General features: G+C 48.1%; 1 protein-coding gene across 6 annotated transcripts in view; it reads right to left on the bottom strand.

Moving 5' to 3' along the window:
• Positions 1-25938, bottom strand: part of VAChT (Vesicular acetylcholine transporter) — a 213823-nt gene that overhangs the window by 133064 nt on the left and 54821 nt on the right. The window contains exon 3 of one of the 6 annotated variants that reach the window (XM_077648039.1): positions 11203-21180. The exons of the other annotated variants lie outside the window; for them this stretch is intronic. Within the exon in view, the coding sequence (XP_077504165.1) occupies positions 19376-21109 (1734 nt within the window). The 5' untranslated portion in view covers positions 21110-21180 and the 3' untranslated portion in view covers positions 11203-19375. Of the gene's footprint in view, positions 1-11202; positions 21181-25938 lie in introns of those variants that run through there. 6 annotated transcript variants of the gene reach the window in all.

The following is a 25938-nucleotide window of genomic DNA, read 5'->3' as shown; positions in this document are numbered from 1 at the left end:
AATTGTATATCGCTCATATAAGCGTCATTTGGAGCGAATTTCACTTTTTCGCCTTTGCAGGTTAGTCAGTGATACGTGACATTCTAAATATCTAATTGCGAGACTAAAAGCATACAAATAGGTCTTTATGTCTCACATGCCGACTTTTTTGGGGACCGCTCTGATTAGGCCCAATCTCATGCCTCGATGTGAGATGCCTGTCAGGCCAACCTTGAAATCACCAACTGTTTTCAAACTTCAATACATAGGTACAAAGTATATGCAAGGCAATTTAATTTCACTAGTTCAATATCATTCGGAAAGTGCGTTGATCGAATTGATTTATGAGGTTTTAGAAAACTATATATATATATATATATATATATATATATATATATATATATATATATATATATATATATATATATATATATATATATATATATATATATACCTCTGGCTGGTCGATAACATGGGTCGAAGGAAAGGGAACTCAATAATGATACATCGTAGCTGGCGGCTCGTGAAATGAGCATTTCTGGATGAAAACTAAATGCCTACAGTAGTTTATGTAGTTTTCTTTTTTTTTTGACCAGATATATTGTCCTGAGAACACAATATTCTAAACTTCCACCACCCGAAAAATGCTACAGACAGCCTTCATAGGTTATTTTTTACTTATGGGTTTTCAAACAGCATTGTGCTCCCATAGAACTTTGCATATGCCGAGCGAATGGTTTGAACTGAGAAAGTCAGATTTTACTCGTGGCTGGAAATGTCAACGCGGATGGCGGTGTGGCTTGTACGACGTTGAAATGATGAAATATGAGCAGTATATTAGAAAAAATCGCACGAACACTTATAAATGGGAGCACTGAGTGATATCCAGCGAGTGGGAAATACAAATGAAATGTGGGAGATACAAAGGGGCCTTCACGCTCTCCATGCTGTCACCTCTTAGAGCTATAATATTGTGCTGTTCAATGCATTGTCGAAGGCACAACTTTAACGAACTGTTGAAATTTCTGAACAAATCAACTTTGATTTGTTTACGTGTTCTTGACTTGCAAAAGAGCGCTTGAAAAAGTTTTTTTTTCGTAAAATAAGAAAGGTACCGCTCGTATTGAATAACTGCTTTGCTTTAGAAACGTTTAAACCTTGAAGATGAACACTTCTCATGCATTGTGAACCATTTGCGGGTCGAGCGATTGGCTGTTATTCGAATCTAAAAATTCAAATGCCCGAATTTCCATGCGTACGATGATACAGCTTTCGTGTCAAATCAGCCATAGCATACTCCTACCTTTTTGCGCTGTTCACTTACAACTGAAATATCTGCAGCCGAGTGTGCTACTTCTGAAAAGCTTAAATTCAGTTCCGCTTAACGCGTATCGTCTATGGGGTATCTGATTGTTTTCTTGCGGACTTATTTTACCGAAAGGAGATAACTTTACTGTCGAAAACGAAAGTTGCTGAGATACAGAAGAATATAGCACAGATGATATCGTGATAACTCCGTGGGAGAGCGCATTTGTGGTGGGCACGAGGTCATTTGCTTTCTGTAAGAAGGATGATGTCGCATTCGGCAGGAGGCGAAATGCAAAGCATCACGCGTCTGCATTCTTACACATTTCGTTCACGTTATGGTATCCCCGGTGTTTGAAATAATTTCCACCGCAGTACACCATGCTCCTGCAGCATCCACAGCTCGAAGTGTAGAATGTTGGACGTAAAAATTCTTTTCTGTTAAAGCCATGCCTGCCAGTCAGTTCTTTCGCGAACGTGATTGCCTTACCTTGGATTCCGCGTTGCCTACGTCGATGGGACTGCTTACACATTTATGAATGAAGACAGTTCCTCTTTTTTTTTCTCCGAAAATGAAGACAGCATAACGGACAGCCGTTCATGTCAATCCGATTTGAAACAAAAAAAAACAAATTCCGCAGCGTCATTGGCTGCATTGGCGGCGGTTGCCGCTACTGCGTCCGCTGCTTCTTCCAGTGCTTTTCGCAGTAATATATTTGATCCTGTTGGGTTCCACGCGATCATTTTTCTTTCTCCGCTTTGAGGATTAGTTTAGGTCGAGCGTAGCTGCCATTCTCGGGGGGCCTTTCGAGTGTATTCGTCCCCGCCGGGCTCCCTTTCATCGGTTTCCCCGCGTATACGACCTCCTAGGTGCTCTTCGGCGCCTTCCTTTTATTCCCCGTCCTGGCTCAATTTCTCTGACTCGACAGAGTTTCCCCCTTCATTCGGCGGCCGCGCGTGCAGCCCACGGCGTTTCTTCGCCCCGTGTGTAGCGGCGCTTCGCCGCGCAGGACAGACGCACCGCCGGACTCTCTGCGGGGGAGCGGCGGCGGCCAGCTTTTTCCAAAGTCCGATCACGTCTCGAGACAGAAGGCGGCCGACACTGGATTGAGACCCCGGTCGCACTAAGGCCGGAGCAACGAGGCAGGGAGGGGGGCAACCCGCCTAACTTATATCTGTGTTTACAGAGTGCTAAGCCGCTTTTCTATGTGGCCCGGATCTCGCTGTACTTCTACGTTTTGCTTTTTTCTCTTTTTCTCTATCACTCTTGCTATCCTGCCGTTGCGTCACTTCTTTTTGCGCTGTCAGAGCAAAATTGGAGCCCGGGTGGCCGACGCATGGCGCCCTACGCGGTTACTGCGTATCCAATTTAGATGCGGCCTGACCGTGTGAGTGTTTTTATACGAGCTGGCGCTGCTGTACGTGTTTTGCTTTCGCACGTTGCGTCTTGAAAGTATACGCGCTTACAACAAAACGAAAAAAAAAGGGACGCCAGAACGGACAGCGCCGTCAAAAATGATTAATGGATGCATTTGTGTGTGTTTTGGGATTGTGTACTTAGCGTTCTCCGCGCAAGTACACTGTGAGTTTAATACGAAACGTCTTCTTATGTTCTTTCAAGACGGTTTCAAGAAAAGTTCTTTTTCTCTTTTTTTATTCCGACTGTATGGTGAACTGTTTTTGTTATATAAAATACACACTTATCGACGACGTAAACAGAGCTGAGTTGCCTTTTCGTCTAGTGTGGTAGCGCGATTGTTCCATTGGTAGCCTTGACAAAATTAAAGAAAATAAAACAAAACAAAAAGCGACAAGTATGGAAAGCTGAAACGGGTTCGGGTCCTGGAGTCAGCGAGTGAAGACAGCTGTTTTCGTTCAGTAGCCCAGTGACCCATAGGTTTTTTGCAATTACACGAGGGTACATAGAGGCTGACTTGACAAAGCGCAGTTGTGTTTTGTTAGGTCAGAGTTCATGTGCACCTTTATGCGTTCACGGAACAAAAGCTTGGAACAGGTGCGATGTCCGCTGCTGCTAAGCACGAGTGGCGTCAAAAGTGTACGTGTTGCGTTTTGGAGAGGGAACATTCGCTTATTAGTGGCCTATCGTGACCTGAGCGAAGGTCTGTCCTCGACATTTGTGGCATGCGGAAGGGCCCTCGATTTAGTATCGGGTGACTATCGTGCAGCGTGCGAGACCTTTACCGTGTGCTCTATAAAGGTCATGCACCTGGTCCCTAGGAAGCTCGAGCGCGTATCGTACCTCTTTCCTAGGCCGGCTATTTCTGCAACGGCCAAAAGCACAACACACTCCGCAATGCGTTTGGGCCACTGGTGGTAAACAAGAATGAGAGCGACAGCCTTTGGTTTTCCAGCCAAATGTAGGGTCATTCGCGTACCTCAATAAACTTGGAGCTGTTAAACCGGTAGAGGAAAGTAGCCGAATGTTGATAGAAATGGCAGTGTGGAGAATGTGCAACGTTTGACCGGAGGACACTGTCCGCTCAGCACGTGATGGGAATGTCGAAGAGGACTTGTAACGAGGGCGTTCGGAGGACCAAATATTGTTCATATTAAGCTGCGTCTCGCATTCCTGTTACGTTTTGTTCATTTTTTAGGCGTGTTACTTTATTGTGCGCCACTCTAATGATGCGGCGACGGTTTGGTCATTCTCGACTTAACATTCATAAAACCCTGGGAGTTCTCATACACCTCCTGGCGCAGCGGTGCTGCCACCGGGGGGGCTTTTGCGACGCAGGTTGCTCTTCCCTTGCAACCTCTCGAGACAAATTATTAATTTGGCTGCCACATTCGACGGTGGCCAGTTGTCTCACAGTCCGATCTGCAGGTTATGATGACACCGCGAGGTCAAGTGACCTAGTTGGCCCACCTATTGGTTGCTCCACCTGGGTTTTTTCGCTCACAACGACGACGCTGGATTTTCGGCAGAACGGGAGCCTAAACGCTATCGCCTTAAAAATGAAAGTGCTGATGCTTTGGATATCTCTGGCTAGTAGCAGCTCGGTGTGGCCTTTCTTTATCCTTCTGGTCATCTATGAGCGCGGTGGCAGTAAATCTGGCGGCCACTGAGCGAGGCGGGGTTTGAAAGGTTCGCTCCTCTCGACGTCAGTTCGCACTACCCCACAACGTAAATCCCACGGCGAAATTCGCACCTGCGAATTCCAGTCAATATCGCTCGCACCAGTACCTTGCGGCGACGCTGTCCACTCCATCGCTCAGTGGCCAGCGCAGCCCACGATGATGCAGACTGCGATCACGAAGGAATAAGCTGCCCAACAGTCTCTAAACGCATGCGCGTTGCGCTGCATTTAAAACTCACGTTTTCATTTCAGCCCAAACCTCCACAACGTGGCAGGGCCGAGTGCCCGTCGATCGGGCTTCGTCCTCCGGGTCCCGCTGATCCTCAATCAAAGGGGACCCCTCCGCCGCCAAAAGGGGATCGCTCGAGCAGGGCTCCCGGTAATTCGCAACGTACACAGAGGCCGTCTCCGGGTGCGAACGAGGACGCGCTGCGCGCACACTCGAGCTAGAAGAAAGACGGCTGTAGCTGACCCGCACCCGTGAAAGCGGTGAGCAAGCTCGCGTTCCAACCGTCGGCGTGCGCCTCCTCTGTGTATCCCTTTCGCGAGCCCCTCCCCCTTGCTCAGGACCTCCCTGTAGGAACAAAGAAAACGACAACGTTTGCGAAAGAGCAAGGGCGGCCACGGGGTGTGCGACGCGCTCCTCTTGATCGCCGTAATTCGTCGACTACCAGCCTCCCTTTTTTTTCCCTACCAAATACTCTTTTTTTTGCCCTCGCTCAATTTAAATCCCCGGCTCCTCTTTGTTTTTATTTTCCGGCCCCCGTAGGGCTGCACCAGCGCCCTGTAACCATCCTCCTTTCTCGCCCCCCCGCTTCGCCGCCCAGCGCGTCCCTTCCCTCCCGGGGCTCGTCGGAAATGTTTGAACGACCTGCGGCGTGTACCCGCGCGTACACACACGTGCGTCCCACAGACAGCCCTCGGCGTTTGCCACTCAGCCGCCTAGTTAAGTGTTCTCCAGCCCCTGCGCCTCCCCAAGTGGCGTGGCTGTCTCGTATGATTGCTCCCCACCCTATTTTCGCTCTGTTATTTTCTCCCGATCTGTTTGTTTCGTTTGATATGTTTTTATCTTTTGGTAAGTATTGCTGCTGCCCTGATTTGCTTTTTTTTTTGCGAGCTAATGACGCGCGCAGCGCCGGAACGCAAGCGCTTCCTGAAGCAGGCCGCGAAAGAACGCTCCTCGAGTAATTCCATTACCTCAGCTCCCAAGTTCAGAGCTCTCCATTTTACTCTACGGAAAGAAAAAGAGCGACACGAGAAGTGAATGTCAATGCATGAATAGTGCGGGGTGCAGACCTGAAATCCTTTAAATGAGGCGCTGCTTTGTTTTGGACCTAGTCAGTTCGCGCAGCCACTTTCGTATGTTAAAATTGTTAGTGACTGCTATTAATATTTTGCAGTGCTTGTCAGTAGTCTGTGCTGCCGAAGCATTCACAGCAGAGTGTTCGCGCTCACACAGGGCGTCTCTTCAAAGCATCTTCAGGGTTTCAAGTGGGAACAAACTTGGTTTTCCGAAATACCGATACGTTCCTGAAGAAAGCTGTCTTAAGCGCACGCAAATGAGTTGAAACTTGCTACATATAGATGCAACAGCTGCGAATGCAGCGGCATAAAATCTCCCGCAGCATGCATTTTGCGCAATTAGTTTTTTCCTACTCATATTCTGAGCCTTTGTTCACAATTAAGGGGGAAAAAGCTTATTTTCAAAATCAGGAAGAGAAAATATCTTCCTCTTTCTGGAACCATACAAGGGACTCAAGCGGCAAACTAGGCAGACCAGGTAATTTTAATTAAGCGCGCAACCCAAGGATTGAAACTACACCAAGGCTAAACACAACTAGACAAATACCCTAGACATGGGGCTTCTTATTGTGGCAATCAATAAATGAAATTTTCTTTTTATTCGCAGCTCTTCAGTGTGGAGACCAACTGTTCGCTGTTCAAGAAAGCATAATGGTATTCTGCGAGCACTTACTGGTGTATTCGGCCTGTAAGGCACACTGGTCACGGATGAGTGCTCAAAAGCCACATTGATATTACAGCGCGGGCGCAGCGGATTTTCCAAGCGACGCCGGTGGCCTAGGTGATTCCGCACATAGAAGAAGCCGTGCGACCCGAGAACATTCAGCGGCAAACGATTGTTGCACTCGCTTTGCAGTGAGCCGCCATAAACGCCACGCTGTCATGATCCCTGAATTCAAATGCTGGCGCCTGAAACTATCACACTGAAGTTCCTTCATGGATCCACAAGCGGCTCGTGCTCTTCAATGGCGGGCGTCACCTTAGTGACGTGAACAACGGCAGCGACTGATTTGTATCGGTGTAGCGAGCAGTGTGTACGACTCCACGAGCACTCGGGAGAAATAGGAAAAACCTTTGAAAAAGGAGAAGGCTTTGTAAAAGAGGCGACGTTGTCACATGCTTACACATGCGCCTAATCGCTTGAAAAAAAACTGCAAAAGAAAAAGTGGGGGGGGGGGGGGGGGGGGGAGACAGAAACCTCGCTTTGACGTCTTCTGTATAAGAGGAGCTCTCTTTGTAAGCCACGCGCACGGAAAGGTTCGTCGCAAAGGCGTCGTACTGGAGCCTCGCGCTGGTTGCGAAATGCGAGTGCGCGCCGCCTCGCAGTGCTCGTGCCTGACGCACGTCGCTGCCTGGTCGGATTTGTCCCGCGCAGCCTCTGGCGAAGGACTGCGGGCTTACAGCCGCCGCGCGGCGGGCGGGCGAAGCGCCCTTGGAGCGCCTGTCATCTGCGTGTCGCCCGCACCCCTCCGCTCGTCCCGCGCGTCGTCTTTCTCCGTTTCGATCTACAACAAACTCTGTCGGCGAGCAGAGGCGACCATCCAGCACGCGCGGAGAAACGCACGCGTGTAAGCCCCGGGGAGGGGGATGAAAACGAAGCCAAGAAGGCTGCCATAGAAGGCGGGGGTCTCGCAACAGCCACGGGGGATCCGCGGGCTCTCAGCGTGCGTCGTCTCCTAATGAGGTGCTCGTTTTCGACGTGCTTCCCTCGGTTTCCCTTCCCCTCCGCCCTTTATCCCCGGCGCTGCGTCCCCTAAGGGCGAAGAGCCCGCTCTGAGTTTGAGAATCCCACTGCTCGCTCCCGCTGAGCGCAGAACACCGAGGGCTGCCCCCGGTGTGTGCTGACCTCCCCACCCCTGCTCGATTGTGACGGCAGCTGGGCCTTCCGCGCGTCTGCAAGTTCAGCCTCTGCCCTTTCGCGTTTGTTTATGTAAGAACCTGCGTGCATGCGCCGCCAGCCGCTGTCGCTTTTCGTGAAGGGAGTTTACTTTCGAGCCTTATTGCCGAGACGATGACGCCGGACGTACGACAAAGAATGGCGGCGTTGACGTGAATGGCGTTATGTGCGCACGGGCTTCTCGACTCCAGGATCATTGCGCATATCTGTATGTTTTTCATTCACGCACAGACTCCTTTCTGCAACGCTGCCAACTTGTTAAGCGAAGCCATAAGGACAAAGGACGCTCTATCTGGTAAGCGGGAGCATTCTTAAACACATAACGCAATGTTATCACGCTTGTCGTTGTTGCTGCAGACTGTCGGTGACAGCGAAGGCATAAACAGTCGCATATCCGGTGTTCCTGTATACTTACGCATACGGGAGGTGCGCGAGCGTGACGCGGAGGAAAAAAAGTGCACAACCTAAAGTGTTTACTGGTAACTTAGTTTTATTCATGCGGAGAAGATCATTCTTGCCCTGTAGACGCCGAGAAATATTCAAAAGCTCCGACGGTGTAAAGGATGCATAGGTGAAAGTCAGGTTTAAATATGACAAAGTCAATAAATATACGAAAGCGCTGAGATAAATGATGATGGTGATTGCGCGTAATTACTACATTCCAGATAATACATTTGGACCAAAGAGATATGCCTGGAAGCACTGCAGACTTAAATTCATTCTCCGAAAAGAGTTCTGCCAATAAGCCGCTGTGGACAGTGAGCGGTTGGGCGCACAACGCTGCCAGTGGGAGGCATTGTTATCGGCGGCTTGTGAATTGCAGCAACTGCTTAAGGAGGGAACAGAAGACAACGGCACTACAAGCCCTTCAGTGCTGCCGTTTGAGAGGAACTGCCAACTCAGATCACCTCATTTCTGCAATGCCTTCGAAAGCCCGTCGCAATTCTCTTCGCGTAGGATTGACGTGGGAAGCTGCTTATTTTATTGCAGTTGCAGTCGTGGTTCAATGAGAGAACTTGCCTCTTGCCCCGCAGCACTAGATATATATGACGTCAAGGTTTGGGACGCAAAACAGTGCGACCTTAAGAGGGGAAATTGCATTTTAAAATGAAAGAACGATCCAGCGTGTACTTCAATGATGCCGACGATTGAAAAACTCCCTGTAACCAGCACGAACTACAGCCGCCCCCATAAAGACGGCCCGGTTTTCTACCAATCTCAGGAATTCCTATAAAATGGGAGCCATCTCGATCCTCGCATTTTCCTTGCTGAAAACTCCTGGATACGCCACTGATGTGTCTTGATAGATTTTCTGGGACTGTCTGTAGAAAATCTGAGCCCATCTTGATGCATAACGTAGCGCGATAAGTGCGGAAAGTTGCGCAGCGTGCCTTTACTCATGATCGAATACAGGAGCATCACTGTGATTAATTTGTTTGATTCCCCGCCGCGGTGGCTCAGTGGTTATGGCGCTCGGCTGCTGACCCGAAACACGCGGGTTCGATCCCGGCCGCGGCGGTCGCATTTTAATGGAGGCGAAATTTTAGAGGCCCGTGTACTGTGCGATGTCAGTGCATGTTAGAGCATCAAATGGTCTAAATTTCCGGAGACCTTCACTACGGCGTCCCTCATGGCCTTAGTCGCTTTGGAACGTTAAACCACCATAAACCATTTGTTTGATTCTTTGGATTTGATAGAAAAGGAGGCTGGAAATGCAACTAGTCCAGAGGTTGACTCATGCGTACTCGCAAATGGGTCATGTTTCATGACTATTATCATTTTTTCATCATGCCTTAGCGCCATGCTCAAACTTAGTCAGCGGTGTTCTTCATTTACTGAGCATTGTAAGTGAAAATTGACTTGAGTGTGTACACATCTTGTGAGTTTCATGAAAAAAAGCATGAAATGCTTTTAGCTCCCTTTCCCGGAAATCTCGTGGCGAATATTACCCGGGAGCCTCGGCGAACCTAAAGGGGAAGATGGCGCCGAACGTGAGGCTGAACATGAGGTGAACTTTCCCAAACTTTCCGTCCGAATGGTGGGCAGCTTAACGCACGCTAAAGCAAACCTGCGCGTCAAGAAAGAAAGCGCGCCGTGCGAGCCTTCAAAGGCTCTCGGGTGACGGCGATGATCGGGTTACCGGCGGCCGCGCGTAGCCCTGCGTGTGTTGCGCCGGAAGCTGCGGTGCCGAGAGGCGTGGAAGTGACTTAAATGTCAAGGTTTTGCTCGTGCGCGCCCCAGCTTGTGGCTAAACGATGAACAGACGCAACACGCCTGTAAAAGAGCTGTGCTTACCACCGCTAAACAGTTCGCGCCGTAGATTCGTCGATGTGTGTGCTCCAGCGAACGGTACCGCACGACTCCGTGGTCAACACCACTGCCGCCCAGGGCGCTGAACCAGCGAAAGAACGCTCGGTACTCTGGAAGCGAATGTCCTCGGGAGGGCGAAATTTTACAATGCGCTCCGCATTTCCGACAGTGCATTTAATGCTTGCATCTACTCACGACGAGCAGGTAGGCTACAGTATTTTAACAAAGGCGCGCAGCTGCGCAGTCAAGACTTGTAAAATGTCGAAGCAGTTTGGTGGCTGCTTCAATTTGCTGCTCTAGAATTTTTTCTCTCTACTGGAAATTTACCATACCATACAAATAGCGTTCCCTCTTCACAGAAAAGAAAGATTGCGGAATAAATCTCGGAATGGTTTTTGACGGAAGCAGGAATAAAAACTCGAAGAATACCATCTGAATTCTACCCACTGTGTTATGACGCGTTGTGAGCGCCGAAAATAAACGAGTCTAATTATAGCTAACGTTTCGTGATGATATTTCTATCGCTAGAGTTTTTTTTTTTTTGTAGGCTGAGATAGATTTCAGCATGCCAGGCTATGAAATTACTTTGTTCTGACCGCATACATAAATTAGATTTTAGCTCGCATTCATTCTGGCCGTGCTCCCGCGAGCCCTGCTTATGCAATAGTACGACGTGTTCAGCATTCTTGGATAAAAATGTTGAATATTGGAATAATATAAGATACTCTTATGAAAATATTAAAGCTAATGGTCCATTCTTCTTATGTTTAGCCAAATCTTTTAAATATTTTCCATCGCTCGCATTGAGCAGTTAAGACTGCCATAGAAAATCAATCGAGAACGTTTTTGATGATAGAAAAAACGTCAATTGGAAAAAAATGCAAGCCTGCCCACAGGAGATCTGTGCGTATATTTATTTTTATAGTGAAATCTTACAATATATGAAAAAACTGCATTCATAAACTCTTTCCCGCTGAAAAATGGTTTTGTCCTGAAATGATGGGTATGACGCATGATATAGGTATATGTTTAATGTGCCGGACGCGACAAAATTACGGACGGAGTTAAATTGTTTCTTAGTAAATCGGGAATTGCACAGGCAAGTATGCTCCCTTCATACTAATTTCAGAACTGGTCCGTTCTTCGCTGTGAAGAAAGGGCCATTTCTTCGATAACATGGTAGCCTTGGTTGATTAGTTAGAGCAACGCAACAAACCATCTCATCCTCGAAGAACCTCGGTAGAACTCTGGGCGGGCTTCACTGAAAGCAGAACAGCACAGTGAAAGAAGTTGACAAGTTCAAAGCAAATTGGGAGCAAATATTGTTTATTGTTCTCTTTTTTTTTTCGCTTGCTGTCTCGTTACCGGCCACATAATCTATAGGCGTCCACGCATAGAGTATTGGAATTAGCTAACAAGATCACAGCAGAAATCACGATCGAACTCTTTATATTTTTATTTACACACATACACGTAGAGATGAAAGAAATAAACGCGGCAGCAGTTTGGAACATCAACAAATATAATTCAGTGTCATTCACGCGGCAGCCATCGCTTACATTCGTCACAACTTGCTTCATATATATATTTCCTGAATATTATAACCACCAAGCCACCGAAAAAAAATGGTTGACATCACCCTTTAAGCAACACCTTGGCCTAATGTTACGACAGCCTAAGACGCTGAGATGCTAGGACGAGTCCATGGCAAAGAGAGATATGTATCTTCGGCGTAGACTTTCACAAAACTGAGATATGCATTTCAGTTTGCACCCTTGGCTCTTGGCTCAATCCCGGGGTCTCGGTACCATAGCGACTTCAGTGTTTAGACGGCGTCATAGTTACATGCAGACGCCTGTGACCACACTGGAACAATTCTAAATAGAGCTCACAAAGTATTGCTGGCTGATAGATACAAGGCATGGGAAATATTACATTTACATTTACACATAGTTGTCATCGGTTTCGGTAAATGCGCAGGGAGAGCTTTGAAGCATACACCTATAACGACAAGTACTACACGTACGCAAAGACTTTATATTTACAAATGCTAACAGAGGATTACGTTTTCAAGATATTAAATTTCACAGTTCTACGTGCGTACGCAGTAAACAAAACCCCTCGTTGAACGCTGTTGCCGCGAAAACAATAACGATTTCCAAAAAAAGTCCGTATGCAAGCAGGTAAAGCAATAACACTTAGGATACTGGAGAACTCTATATTTAATACGCCACGCGTGAATGTGTGACATGATTCCGCCGCCACTAACGGCTTGATTTTTCAAATCCGCTGTCATATGCTGGTAAACATGTCTCTTCATGCTACTTGGCTGTCGTGTGCCGTACGAGTACGAAAGTTAGCCACATTTAAGTGCCGTTCACTTCATATAAGGCCTGTCGCCATGAACCGCAGGCCTTACCATTACCAACAATTCGGGACAGCGCCCAGCCAGTGCCTCTCGGCCTAGTAGCCTATAGCGCTTCAATAGGAGATCATTCGGTCATTGTCTTCCTTTCTTACATCACGGATGATTTCAGTGTGTTATTTTCTAAAGTTCAAAGCGATGCGCCACGTGGTGGCAGCCAAGGGAACTAGAAGCGCTTGTCCCGTATTCCTGTTAATGGCCTGGCCTGCTAGCGAAGGCTCGCTGAGAGGCGAGGCTCATCCATACTCAGCAGTGTACGAGCTTCGTCGGCAACGTGTCCATGAATCCACGGCAACGTTCATCGATTCAACGACACGGTGCACGAAAGGCTGTGGCCCCCATGCCCGCAAGCTCTGATAAATAATCACAGAGTGAACGAGGGAGGTGAAACCCTCAAGGTGTTTGTCAACGTTTCGACTAGAGCACTTGTCTTCGTCTGGGCTCATCGAAGACAAGTCATTTTGCCGAAACGTTGGCAAGCACCTTGAGGCTTTTCCTTCCCTTGTTCACTTTGTGATTATCAGGAACCATCTGCTCAACCTCTGTCTACCATAACCTCTTACAGAATTAGGTAAGTCTCCGAGGCTGCTGCCTGTCGACCAGGCTTTTGTTTTTGTGCGGGAAATTACGGAGAATATCCGCCGATTATAAGGAAGCGCTAAACGCCTATTCGTGCATTGCATGACATGATCAGTGCTGGACAGCAAACGAGTATCTGCAAATGCCGAAAGTCTTATCCGAAAGTAGGTGATCCAAGACGCTTCTCGCCCAAACGTGTGAGCTCCCCTGAGGTTCCTTGTAGGCTGTAGGAAGGCGCTACCTTGAAGTCACAACATTTGAGAAGCGGTCATTTGCAGTGACGTCAGCTTTTAGGTGAGATAGACGAATCTGCTAATTTTTTCGTTGCATCAAATGCCCTATCAGCACTACGCTCTTGTGCATTTAAGAAATGAGCGCACGGTGCCTTGAACATCCCAATGTGGGATTTACACTAAACAAGTACCGCCTCCTGAAATAAGGGGTTGAAATTTGACTGCAAACTATCCCATCGACCAAGGTTAAGACAGAAAAACGCAAATGATCTAATTCCCTAAAGGAGGGCCTACTACCTAACACCCGTGATATTCAGGTTTACTGGCTTGCATTTAAATTTAAGAGACGGTAATCTTTAAGGTACTTTGAAAAGCAGGAAATCGCGAGAGCCAAAATACTCGCAGCCGTGTAGCTTACCCGTTTTTGTTTTGCCTCATGGGTAAAACACGCAAGCTCGATTTAAACGTCCCTGAAAAGCTCAACTAGTGCTACTAGAAAGCTAACAGCCCCCAGGCCGTCTCTTAACGTAAATGTTAAGGGTCAAGCAGTTTGTTCTTTTTTTTTTCTTTCCGAGTTCGTGCGGCATTTAAAATGCTTGTTTGTACCCGTTCTGTTGTTGCTTATTAAACAACAAAGGGGTATCTTGGCCATGTGCTTTAACTACACAGCGAGGCTTCAGCATTATCAGTATTTTAAACCTGTCCTCCCTCGTCAGCGTCCACCAAGAAAGTAGAAGTAAAAAAAAAGGCATAAAGCGATGAAAACAGACTCCCCAGAGTTACATACACAGCTACTGGGTATCGAAGGAGAGGGTAGGCTGAAGAGAAGACGCCCAGGCTTTGGTTTTCAGGGGACATCGTAGTGGATCACTCACCAGGTTTCTTCACATCATTCACACTGCACCATAGTGACACACGTTTAGGGTGCTCCGTATTCACACGACACCGACATCTCTGTACAACCTGAGGTATGTTTGCTAATTAGCGACGCAACTGCATCAGCGAGCTTGGTCGCTATCGAACCTAACAACACTGATCCACAATGACTCTATAGGCGGCTTCCCAAGCAGCACAGGTCATTGGCCCAATATTGCAACAAGATGGTCCCATCCTGGTCCTTTGTAGGGCCAGCTTTCCCAATACAGTTCCAATCTTGGGCCAATTACTTGTGCTGCTTGGGTTAATCCTTGTTGGTATGCTATGATTGCTGCCCTATTGTACGACAGCAGCTCGCGGCATCTATTGTTCGCGCTGCCAGCAATCAGTTTCACGACATCCTACGGAATTTTCGCTTTGGTCAACTGACGTGGTAACAGTTCGCAGTGCGGACAGATACAAGTTACGAACTTTTGACCACTAGACTGCTTACAAGGGGCTAACGACAGCAAACACGTTGCCTTCGAAATTTTGGAAGTGGGCTTGTTGCGCTTAACCTAGCTTCAACTGGATCAGTTGAGAGAGAGAGATACGGAGAGAGAGAGAAACACTGAGAGTACAAGAGGGATACAGCTGGCTCTATTGCGTTACATACACGACTTAAGGAACAAAGAGAACGACACTCTGTGCGATTTGCTCGGACGACAACAAGTCAACAATTGACCTCACTCTCTCATGACAGCCACAACAGTGACACTGGAAACAACCGCACCAGTTTGAGGCCTGGCACTAGATGCAAAACACCAACGCTAAAAAGGCAGTCGATAACAGTCTGCAGTCACTGAACAGCAACAAGTCCGCATCGTGGCGCCGTGGTTTGAGTCAGCACGCGCTGGAAAGGTGCTAGTTTTCATCGGCGGCATTTTTGTGACAATTTTCAGGCGGAATTTACAAACCGCAGCTCACCATTTGTCGGAGATCGTAAATCAACTATCTGCACACTGTTCCTCACAGCTATAGGCATAACCACGCAATTTGTAACGTCACCGACGGCTGGCTTTTGTGTGCTCTTGTACTCTGCTGATAAGGTTCTCTCGTTAATTTTCAGCAAATTTTGTTTTAAATACACGTGCAGAGCATGAAAGTTATGCCTCAGTGTGTGAACGAAATGGCACTGAGTTTTTTTTAGGCCATGCACACTGGGTAAAAGGGAGGCTGAGGGTTTATTTAGGCGCTCCTTGTTTCGTATTTGGTGGAAATGAGGCTCAAAATGTTCTAGCTATTGACACTTCGCTGACTACGCTAGTGAATGTTTAGGAACATGTGACCTAAACACGCTTCAATGAAAATTTTGAGCCATTTGCCAAAAAGAACCATTTAGAAATCATACTTTCAGATTCCTCTATTTTTGTGCAAATAATAAGGGCGAACGAATAATTTTATTCTTCAGACAGGATTTGTAGTTTAACTGGCCTCGACCAACGATCCTTATTGTCTATATCAACATAACAACGTAATTCGAAGAACTCGGAAGTGGCCAAAAGCGACTATTCAGAAATGGCACTACGCAGACGCTCCATAATGGCGTCTGCGAGAATAATTCATTTTCAGAACAACATGACACTCCTTGTTTAGAATCGTAAGCCCGTTCCTGCACGCGTCATGCCGAGCTACAAAGACTCAGTACTCTAGAGACATCCGCACATAAAAGCTGAGTTTTACCTGCCTACGAAACCTTCCTAGCAGTGTTCAGGAATGTGCCCTACTGTGGAGTTAAAACGCTGTGAAAAAAAAAAAAAACAGCGCTACTTGGGGTAAACTTTCGACGGCGTTACATTTTCGCACTTCGCTTTTAAATCCTTATCCCAGCCACACAGCAGCCGCAACTATAAGCGAGGGAGGGAACGCTTGAGAATAATGCGTCAAGGACATCGCAGCAGCCATTTAGTGTTTAGAAATAAATGGTCATGCGGCCGAGTTTGCATCAGGCGCAAGTGTCAACATTGCCGTGTCTTGTCCGGCCTTCTTTTTCTTTTTAAAGTGACCTCGGCTGCTTTGCGTAAAAACCAATTCGCTGTAAGCACGAAGCAGATCAGAGAGGAGTGGGGAGGCGCTGGCGCTCATTTATCAAGTTTTTCGGCCTAGTTTGTTTTGCTAAGTGAAGCGTGATAAGCAACATTCGTGGTCCTTAGATTCCCTTGCCAACGATAGATTTTGGGCGCCAGCGGGTCGCAACCTACAAAGGTCCATTCACCCTGTCGGAAACGGAGGAGAAAGTGATGTAAGGTGGACAGAAAGCGCTACTAAAGGGGTAAGAACGCTGTTTTTTTTTAATCTTTTAGCGTCTCACAGCCCATCTTGCTTGTGAGAGCAATAACACAATGCAACTGCAAACTGTTGCTGGCAGCGTCTGGTTGTAAACGAAACACGGTCACTGAAAGTCTTGCTCTGGTTTCGATGAAACACTCTATCTGTGTTATTCTTTAAGTCAAAACGCGATTTACATTAATCTGCCAACACCAATAGAGGAAGAAGACAGCAATGCGCGCAGTGGTGTCTTAACTTTCAGCTCTATATTAAACCGTTACTTTCCTGCCAACCAAAGGTGAACCAGCAGGAGGCTTTCATGCATAGTCTTGAAAACGCAACTATCATTTTACTTTATACGACGAATTCTTGCAAGGCCTGATAGCATATTTTATTTTATATATTTTGGTCAAAACTAACCTCGCTTCTTTCGCTTTAAAATTTTGCGAAACTTGCATGCATTATCTACGTTAAAGATGGCAAATCGTTGTACGGAACTTAGCTCTAATACCAGGAGCACTGAATGGGATTATTATTATAGAGTAAGGATTGTTTTGTGGCCTGTGTTGCTTTGCATTGGCTGATTAAGCCCCTTAGCTCTCGCAAATAATGCGGAAGTAAGATGGATGAGTTCGTTTTATACATTAAGAACGCAATAAGAAAAAGGAGTTGCATTATCTCTTCCTTTGGCTTTTGACCGCCTGGTACAGACGCTGTACCTATCTGTTTTAGCTAGTGCGTTACACTTGTATTATATCCATTCACTTAGACATCACAGCCAGCGAAGCAGACTTCACGATACAAAGCATCTGTCTGCTTAACAGTAGTAAAAATATATCGCAGATTTAGAGTAGTCTGGTCTTGAAAAATGTGCAGTAGGCCTCTGTAACAGTTCTGTTAGGACGCTCTGGAATTTTTTTTTTTTTTTGTAACGCCGTGTCCGCACAAGACACACGACTATTCGAACAAAGCGATATACTTTGACAACGAGACACAACGAGACGGAACAAAAAAGAGAGACATAGTTTCTAAGTTTGCTTGTCCGATGGGCATAATAATTCAATTCATAATTTGTTTTGCTCGAATCTGGTAAAAAAATTCGGCCCTTTGTTAAAGTTCAGTTGAGGGCCAAGTTCGCTCGACTAAGCAAAACTGGGGAAAAAGGGCAAATAAAACGAATATGCTTTAAGAAAAGCACTGATGTTAGCATTTTTTCTTGTTTTTGCACAACAGGAAATAGTTCTTGAACTGAAAAAAAGCTCGGAGTTTTTGCGTACCCTTACAGTCCGTCTATACACGTAGCTTATGACGTCCCTACCCGAAAAGCGTGGTTTGGATTCACGAGAATTCGCCAAACGAACTCTGAAAGCTATAATTCCTGCATGGGTCGACTCATTTCTAAAGGGCCAAATGAGCGAACTCATGGGTTTCACCAATTTCAAGCGATGTGGAGGATTTTGTTAAAAGGAAACATTATTTCAGACTTTCCTGCTTAAGAACAGCCATGCACTCTGCGGAGTAAGCTTAGCGTGGATAGAGAGCTATGCCGAAATCGTTTTATGCAGCTCAAGCATGCCTGCCTGAAGACACTGTGGTCGGCACATCGTGTCCACGTTCGACTGAGGCGGTTTTGAAGTGTCCTGCTTGCTAGAACCTCCAGGCGGCTGCAAACAAGTGCTTTTTTTTTCATCGATGTGCGCTTTCTCCTAATGCTTGCAGCTTTAACCCCAAGGTTTCTGGTCTCTAACAACGTCTTTAGCACCGCAAACGCAGCCACGAGCAAAGTTTTTCCATCGACCGCGTACGATGAGAGAAAAATAGGCTTTCTGAGGCTGCTTGTCTCTTGTGTAAGGTTTACTTAGAAACACGGCCAAACTGCAATACTCTCCTATTTCAGTTAATACTATGCACTAGCGAATAACACATCTGATATCTAGCGATCACTTCATCATACTTGTTCCGTGTATGATGATTGCTTGTTTGCATGGTGGCAGGCTATTAAGGGGCAACAAGCCAATATGCAAGACTGAGCCTAAAGTACGAGAAGTCCATCCTGGAATTGTCGTGTGTACGAAGCATTCGCCAGGCCTAAGAAAGCAGTATACTGGTCGCGGTCAGCATATATTGCTTTAGACTAGTCCGGATTGATGTGATCATCAGAAAGCACCGAACGCCTTTAGAGATGGTTCGTGATGTCAAATAATAGGTAGCGGCACGAAAAATAAGAGCGCCCACGTTTCACAATTAAGCCTGCTTGGGTATCATCGTAGGCGATTCCACAAAACGAACTGCTTTTGACATCACGGAAGCAAATTCTTAAAAGGGAGGTGGTTGCACCACCGTTTTATCTTTCTTTCTGTCCATAGTTTTCATGTAATTTACAACAGCACAGCACACATTCTGCGCTTCACTGACACACTGAAGCATCCACGGCAGTGTAGCTGTTTCAAGCTAGACGGGGGCTTCATGTCAATCAGCGAACCAGTTAGTCCGCGCCAGAACTACGAATTATTGCGAGGAACAACTATGCTGGCCTTCTGCTTCGATGCGTTCAATCACGGCACTCACCAGAAGCTGCTTGCAAAAGAATGAGCACAACACATCGAATCGGGAACTTTAGCATGCGCCAGAGCACTGCCATTGACCAAAGGTTTTTACCATTTTGAATCGCCTTGTAGCTGCGGCCTGCAGTGACTAGTTATCATTTACCACTATGTCCGCCTGCCCCAGCTGACACCGTTATCTAGCATGCTTCTCTGGTCGCGATTTGACAAGGGAAACATGTTACGCTAAAACTCTGTACGGGAGCGAAGAACGTGTAATATCAGTAACCACGCCGCTTTCATTTCAATACCCTAGAGGCTGGAGTTTCTAGATGTACATATACATGCACACCGAGCGAAAAAAAATCACCAAGCAGTCAACACTTCACTCGGAGTAATCCTCTTCTCGTCATATAGGAGCTGATGAGCATCAGCTCCACAACCGCAGGGAGCAGTCCTAAACGTCGATGATGAGCGCGGCCACGAGTACAAGCGACGTCTAGCCACCAGAAAGGGGCGCGTCACTCGAGGTCACCTTCTTCTTCCTCAGAGCTGGTGATCATCATCTCCATGTCCGAAGACCTGTACCCTCTGACCCGCACGTGCTTCTTGGCGGCGGGGCGCTTGTGTGGAGGCCGCTGTTGTTGCTGATGCTGAGGTGTTGGAGGCTTGCCCGTAACTGGTAACTGCTGAAGCTGTTGCTGCTGGGTTTGCCCCTGCGCTGTGGCGACCGTGCCGCCTTCCATAAACGAGGTCTGCTGCACATGGTTGGTGACCGGGAGTGGAGCCGCCGCGCCGTCTTGCAGCCTGTAGGTCTGATACTCCTTGGCTGGAGGGTCCTGCATCAGTATGTTTGCCTCGCTCTCGAATGGCTTGTAGTCGTAGATGTGACGAAGCGACATGAGCAGCGGACAGTACAGGAGGTTAGAGATGGCTATGAAGATGTTGAGGGCTGTGAAACCGATGCTCTCCACAATGCCGCCGGCAATAATGGGGCCGATGGCGTACGCCAGCGAGTACGAAATGTCGGCGATGGCGTAGATGGAGCCGTAAACGGACACGTAGCGCACGTCAACCAGGTATCCCAGCGTCGGAAGCAGGGAGGTGTCGACCTGGGCGATGCCGAAGCAGATGCCGGAGAGCGGCACGATGAGGACCCAGTATGAGCGGGCGAAGGGAACGATAAAGCTGCTCAGACCTTCGAGCGCCAAGCCGAAGCAAGCAATTGCCCACTGATATTGAGGGTACTGGCGCGCCATGCGCACCGTCAGGTAGACGCCCGCCACATGCGGGAAGAAGGCCGGCAGCCAGATTAGGCCGATTTGCCAGTCGTCCACGTGCATGTTGTCCTTCATCCAGATGGAGATGGTGGGCTCCAGGAAAGCGAGTGACACATTGGACATCATGAGCGCACCAGCGGCCACAGCGATGTACGGATCGATGAAGAGGCGCCAGATTGGGGTGCCCTTGGGCCGCTCGACGCCCATTGCGCGCATCTGTTGCTTCACGGGCTGCATGACAAAGAGCAAGAGGAAGCCGTCGATGAGCGAGACCAGGGAAAGAATGATGAATGGGACCTCCTTGCCGGCGAACTCGTACAGGAGACCACCAAAAGGCGGCGCCACGAGGCAGCCAAAAGAGATGAAGGCCAGAGCGATGCCCAGCGCTTTGGTGCGCTCGGTCTCCTCGGTGAATCGGTCGGCGATCATGGCGAGGCCAGAGGTGTCCGCGAAGGCAGAGCCAACGCCTTGCAGACTCCTGGCGAAGAAGAGCACACCGTAGCTCGTGCCGCAGGCGAATATGGCCGTCGACAGGAACATGATACTGAGGCCGAACAGCATGGGAATGTCGTAGCCAATTCTGTCAATTAGGGCTCCCGAGAAAGGATTCACGAACAGCTGAACGATAGCCTTGGAGGCGAATAGGACGCCTACCGCCGACTCTTCTCCTTCGTAGACGATGTGGCCACCAGTTCGGCGCCACTCGGTGCGGTTTGTGACCACGCCGTTGACGGTGGCGTTGACCACGACCGAGGACATGTTGCCGCCCTCGGTGTGCGTGTACCAGGCGTCGATGCTGCGCAGGTACTGCGGAATGATGGGCACAATGACCATGTACAGCATGTTGTCCAGCAGAAGGGCCACGCAGACGATGATGAGGATGAGTCGCCTCTGGCTCTTGGGCTCCTCGATTTTGTCGTTGAGGCGGCGCCATAGCTGCGACGTGTCTTGGTTGATGAATGGCAAGACCGCCATGGCTGCTGGCCGCGGGAGCCGCCCGTGCAGCCGCCGCCGCCGCCGCCCTCCGCCTCGGCTGCTCCTCCTCCCTTGGGGACAGAGACAGACAGAGACAGACATGAGGGCCTCGGCTCGGGAGGGACGCCTACAGCACGAGCTGGAGGGCGGCGTGGCGCGGCGGCTGGCGTCAGAGAGAGCCCAACGCTTCTCAGACGTTTGCTCCTCGCAAGGCCTCACTTAGCGTTAACGTCGCGAGCCTGCTCGGCGTGAAAGAAACTCTTGCGCCGGAGCCATCGGGACAGCTTGCCGGGGCCCAGCCAAGCCGCCCTCACTTCTCTCTTGTGCACTGTGATAAGAACACTCCCGAGCACACTGCACTGGTTTCTCGCGGGCGCAACAACAGAAGCGTTTCTTGCTGCGTACGTCGAACACCCATTTGACCAATAAACAACGTCTTTGCACTGTAGTGTGACAGTAAAGTGCGCCCTTGATTTGCACGCTGACGTGACGAATGCCTACTTGGATACGACACCGGCCCTGGCTCGGACCTTCCCTGTTCATGATCGACGGCTCGGAAGCCAACTTTTGCCATGAGAGCATTATTTGTACCGATTGTTTGATGACTTTTACGGCATTGATTTGTAGAAGTGTTTAAAATTAGCACATATTTGCAAGAGCACAATGCGTTCAAGAATACGGAAATATGCATGCATGAATGTATATCACGCGGTAGGTCCCAGGAGGTAAAGTGAAATTAAAATAGGGCAGTGATTGGAGCCCATAGCTTTGGTGACTCTGATGTTCGAATCAACATCTGCACAATGCTGGGGAAGAAAAACGGCTTTACCTTGACACTGAGTGCACGTCAGGCACTCTCTAAATTAGACCGCAAATACGTGTCACAAGCTATTACTCTCCGAATCAGTTTTATTTGATCAGTTTGCTACTGAGAGCTTGAAAAGATTACGGCATAACATACCTCGGCTGCTTTATTTCTCCGAGCTCTCCTGTACAGGTTAACTTTATTTTGTTGCATGAAGATGTTCATTTGTTCTAGAACTTTATTCAAGGCTCCGCATGAGTATTTTGACGTGACTGTTAATCAGTTTAAGGCCACAAAAGTTGAAAATATTGAAAAAATTACGGGAACGTGCACGAAAACATTCAGAACGAGTTTGTGCTCGGTATTCCCTATCACTTCGCACTCAGTCGATATACCGCCAGGAAAAAAACAAACTAAAAAATCCACTTCATAAGGAATGCAGTATTAAGAAGAAAAACTTCATCGCCCTCGCCAAAGTGTAAACTCAGCCAGAGAACAATCAGAATTAATAGCACTGTTCAGGTATGCGCACGCACGCGAGACCCATTGAGACGCATTGCCAGTTTCCGGGGCAGCTCGCCTGCCTGCCGAACGTTAGTACAACGCCCACGCCAGCGCTCAAGCCCGGCAAAGTGCTTGCGGGCCCGCGTTTTCGCCCTGAATTCGTTCGCCTGAGCGGCGGCTCCCCTCTCCGCCCGCATTAAACATTCAGGGTCGGATGGAGGGCGCGAGAGGGTCGTTCCTTAATAGGCTAAATTAGTCCCCCATGCAGCAGACCTGTATCCCCGGGGATCACAGTTTTGTGCGGGCGCCTCGCGTTCGTGCTCGCAGCGCGTATTCACGTATAGGCGTCCCCGGAAATGTGAGGCTGGGAGAATCAAACCTGCACCTTCGTCGTCTTGGATGACAGGGTGAAAGGTCTGGAGCTCCCCTCTCCCACTTCCTCCTCTCTCTCCAGAGAGGCATCGGGCGGAGGAGTATTTTGGGAAAAGCGGGAACGCAGGGGGACGAAATACACTGGCGGAAGTAGTGCTTAGGGGTGCAAGGATCGATTAAGAGACGCGAGAAAATCGGAGCGCAATGGTGCGCACATGAAAAGCATGACCTCAGAGGTTGCGGCTCGGGCGACGCAAGTGGGAAGTGCAAGGGATGAACACAGCGGTAAAAAAACGATTCTGCAATGCGCTTCTTCTCGAGAAAAATTTCGTTGTAAGGAAGTGGGAGGGAGGGGAGGTAGGGTTATTTTGGCAAAAAAAGAAAGCATTTAGAACGCTAACCGTACCATATCGGGAGCACAATCTTTTAAAAACCCCAAAGGAAAGAGCTGTAGCTTGGTATGTCTTGTCTGTTAGGGCCACTGTACACCTGTCGTGTCCCGCTGTGTTTGCGTCGCAGTTGAGAGCGAGGGTAAAGCTAAAGCGATATCGCTGTGCTAACAAAGCTGGTCTAGTAGATCGCAGGTGAACAGGGTGCCGTGAAACGGTCCCTTGGTGCTCTGTCAGGAGGACTTTGGGCAGCCATAGAGCATTTGAAAGGTTCCGGAAGGTGTTCATTCCAGTCACCATCACGGCCAAAAGCTTCGAATGTTTGCGAAATATGCACCCCCCCCCCCCCCCCCCAAGTGAAGGATTACATTTATGATTAAAATGTAGTTTCGAATGCAGGCGTTTCTTGTGCACTACAAACTCTTTAAGCCGGCTTACATAAGGTGTCACAGCATGCACTGCACAAAAATTTGAACAAAGCAATGAAGCCACTTGGATACATATAAACGTGAAGCTTATCCGACAATATGTGCTTTAGAAACTTGCGTTGCCACTGTGTTTAACCGCTTAGTGGACATGGACGAGATCACGAGCCAGGCTCGTCATAAGACGAATGTCGTTCTGGCTCGTGACGAGTGCAGCTTGTCTTTCATTTTCCGGCAAAGGACTCCGTGCGCTGTGTCGACGCACCACTGTTTGCTTGCGAGATCGGTTGATGATTGCCGCGCCTGTATTTCTTTTTTGGCCTTTTCTTGCTTATAACAGTTAAATTTTCAGTGAAAGTAGCGTCTTTTAAGGGTAGGTGTGCGGGCTGGCGTCTTTTTTTGTCAGAATGAGGCAGTCTATTGATACAGATCAACTTTAATTTGTCGGCGGTGTCCTTTTAAACCTGACTGCTCTTGTGTTGCTGCAGCAACTTGTATGAAGTAAATAAATAAATAAACTGCCAAGTTAGCGCTGACAGCAGTATTTATAAATGCCTGTAATTGATTAGCGTAAATAACTAGGTAGGTCTTCATTTAAAAAAGTAAGTGCTCGACATCGCACATGTTATCTAAGCGCATTTCCTTGTATCAGTTCCTGTGGATGCTTTACCGCATTCTTAATATTGGTGCGTGTTAGCTAAGACAACCTGCGGGTATTATACAAACAGATTCGGTCTGAAGCTCTAATAGTGCACCGCCTGCTGCTTTAGGCCAGTGGTATGGACGGCTGCCCTTCTCCAGAAAAGAGTGTTTGCTTTCTCAGAGAGCGTTTATCTTCTCAACACCGGACACAAATTGCTCCCAGGTAAGTGGAAAATTAGACTCACGCCACTCATATATTAAGATCGCTCGTTGATAATTTTTCTTGTCGCGTCGCCAACCTTTATAGCTCATATACGGCTACCTTTTGCTTTAGTATTCTACTCGTTCTACTAGCAAAAAGTCACGCATTAAGGAAAAGGCCACGACAGGCGTAACGCTTTAGCCCGCATAGGGGTAGCATTTATGGGGACCGCCTTTCTTCTCCTCTTTCCTTCTAATCCAGACAAAACTTCTCTTCTTTTCCTCTCTGCTCCTGTACAACCTGCTGTCTGCCAGCGACGAGCCTGTCTCTGTGGTTGCACTGGTTCCTTTCATTCCCACTACATTATATGCCTATTTTTTGTTGGCCCTTGTATGTCGCTCAGCGCTCGATATGGCTCAAAATGCAAGGATGCATTTAGATTCGGAGCGGGCGGATCAATCCATGGCGTGACCGCATTGCCTGGCCTAGCAGACGAGGAAACGTCCTCAGCCGACGCGGCATCGACTGCCACCCCCCCTCCCCTCCTTTGCCTGCCCCCTTCCTCCTCACACTCCCTTCATGCATCGCTTATGAAGTGGCATTGATTGGTCGGTAAACAGAAGCTCTCAACCCCCTACCCCTCGTGCTAGAGACCCCGCTTCGCCTTTGTTCTCCCGCCTATTCAATTTTTTTCCCTCTTCGGTTTCCTTGAGCGCCGCCGCCCCGTTGGCGTCGCTCAGCCGTCATCACTGTTTGGCTGCAGCGGCAGTCACTTGTGCTTGTAGCCGGTCACTGAACGCGTGGCTAGTCCCCCTAATAGTTCTAGGTGACGCTTAGGGTGCGAAAGCCGAGAGACGTCATTACACGGCAGAACGATCACTGTCCTGTCATGTAGTGACAACGAGCAAAGAGACATTCCCTGTGAGAGCACCTTTGGTGGATTGTGTTTCCCACTCCTCGGTAAGAAATTTTGTATGGAAACGCCATAAAAAAAATCTATATTTTCGACGGAGAAATTTAAACAAATGCATTGCACAAATAGGACCGCCACCCTCCGAACAAACTTCGCTTTACAAAGATGGACGGCGAGGAACCCTCTTTCGCCCTGATCTGGAAAAAGCGTCGCTTAGTTGAGCAGTTCAGCTTCTCGTAATTTACGTAGCAGAAAAAAAGAAGCACTTTTCTTAAGTACGCACAGCAATGTCATAAAGCGATTCATTTTATTCTCGCGGCACGCCCATACAGCCGTCCAATGTTCAAAAAGTTGCGAGCCAAGATTTTTTCACGAGACAGAGTGAGAGGGTTTATTGATGCGAAAGACAGAGAGGTTGGCCAGGCAAATAAATATCTGGCGTGCTACTCTGCACTGGGGAGGGAACTGAATGACGCACTGCCAGCGTCAAATGAAACGCGAATAGAAAAACAAAAATGACCTTTATTTAGCAGCTGGTTTTTACTACAATGGCCCGAAGAACACTTTTGAAGGTGTT

This window comes from Amblyomma americanum, chromosome 1, assembly GCF_052857255.1.
Source record: "Amblyomma americanum isolate KBUSLIRL-KWMA chromosome 1, ASM5285725v1, whole genome shotgun sequence".
Lineage (NCBI taxonomy): Eukaryota > Metazoa > Arthropoda > Arachnida > Ixodida > Ixodidae > Amblyomma > Amblyomma americanum.
The sequence above is the reverse complement of the archived record's forward strand: the minus strand, read 5'-3'. Positions and strand labels throughout refer to the sequence as shown.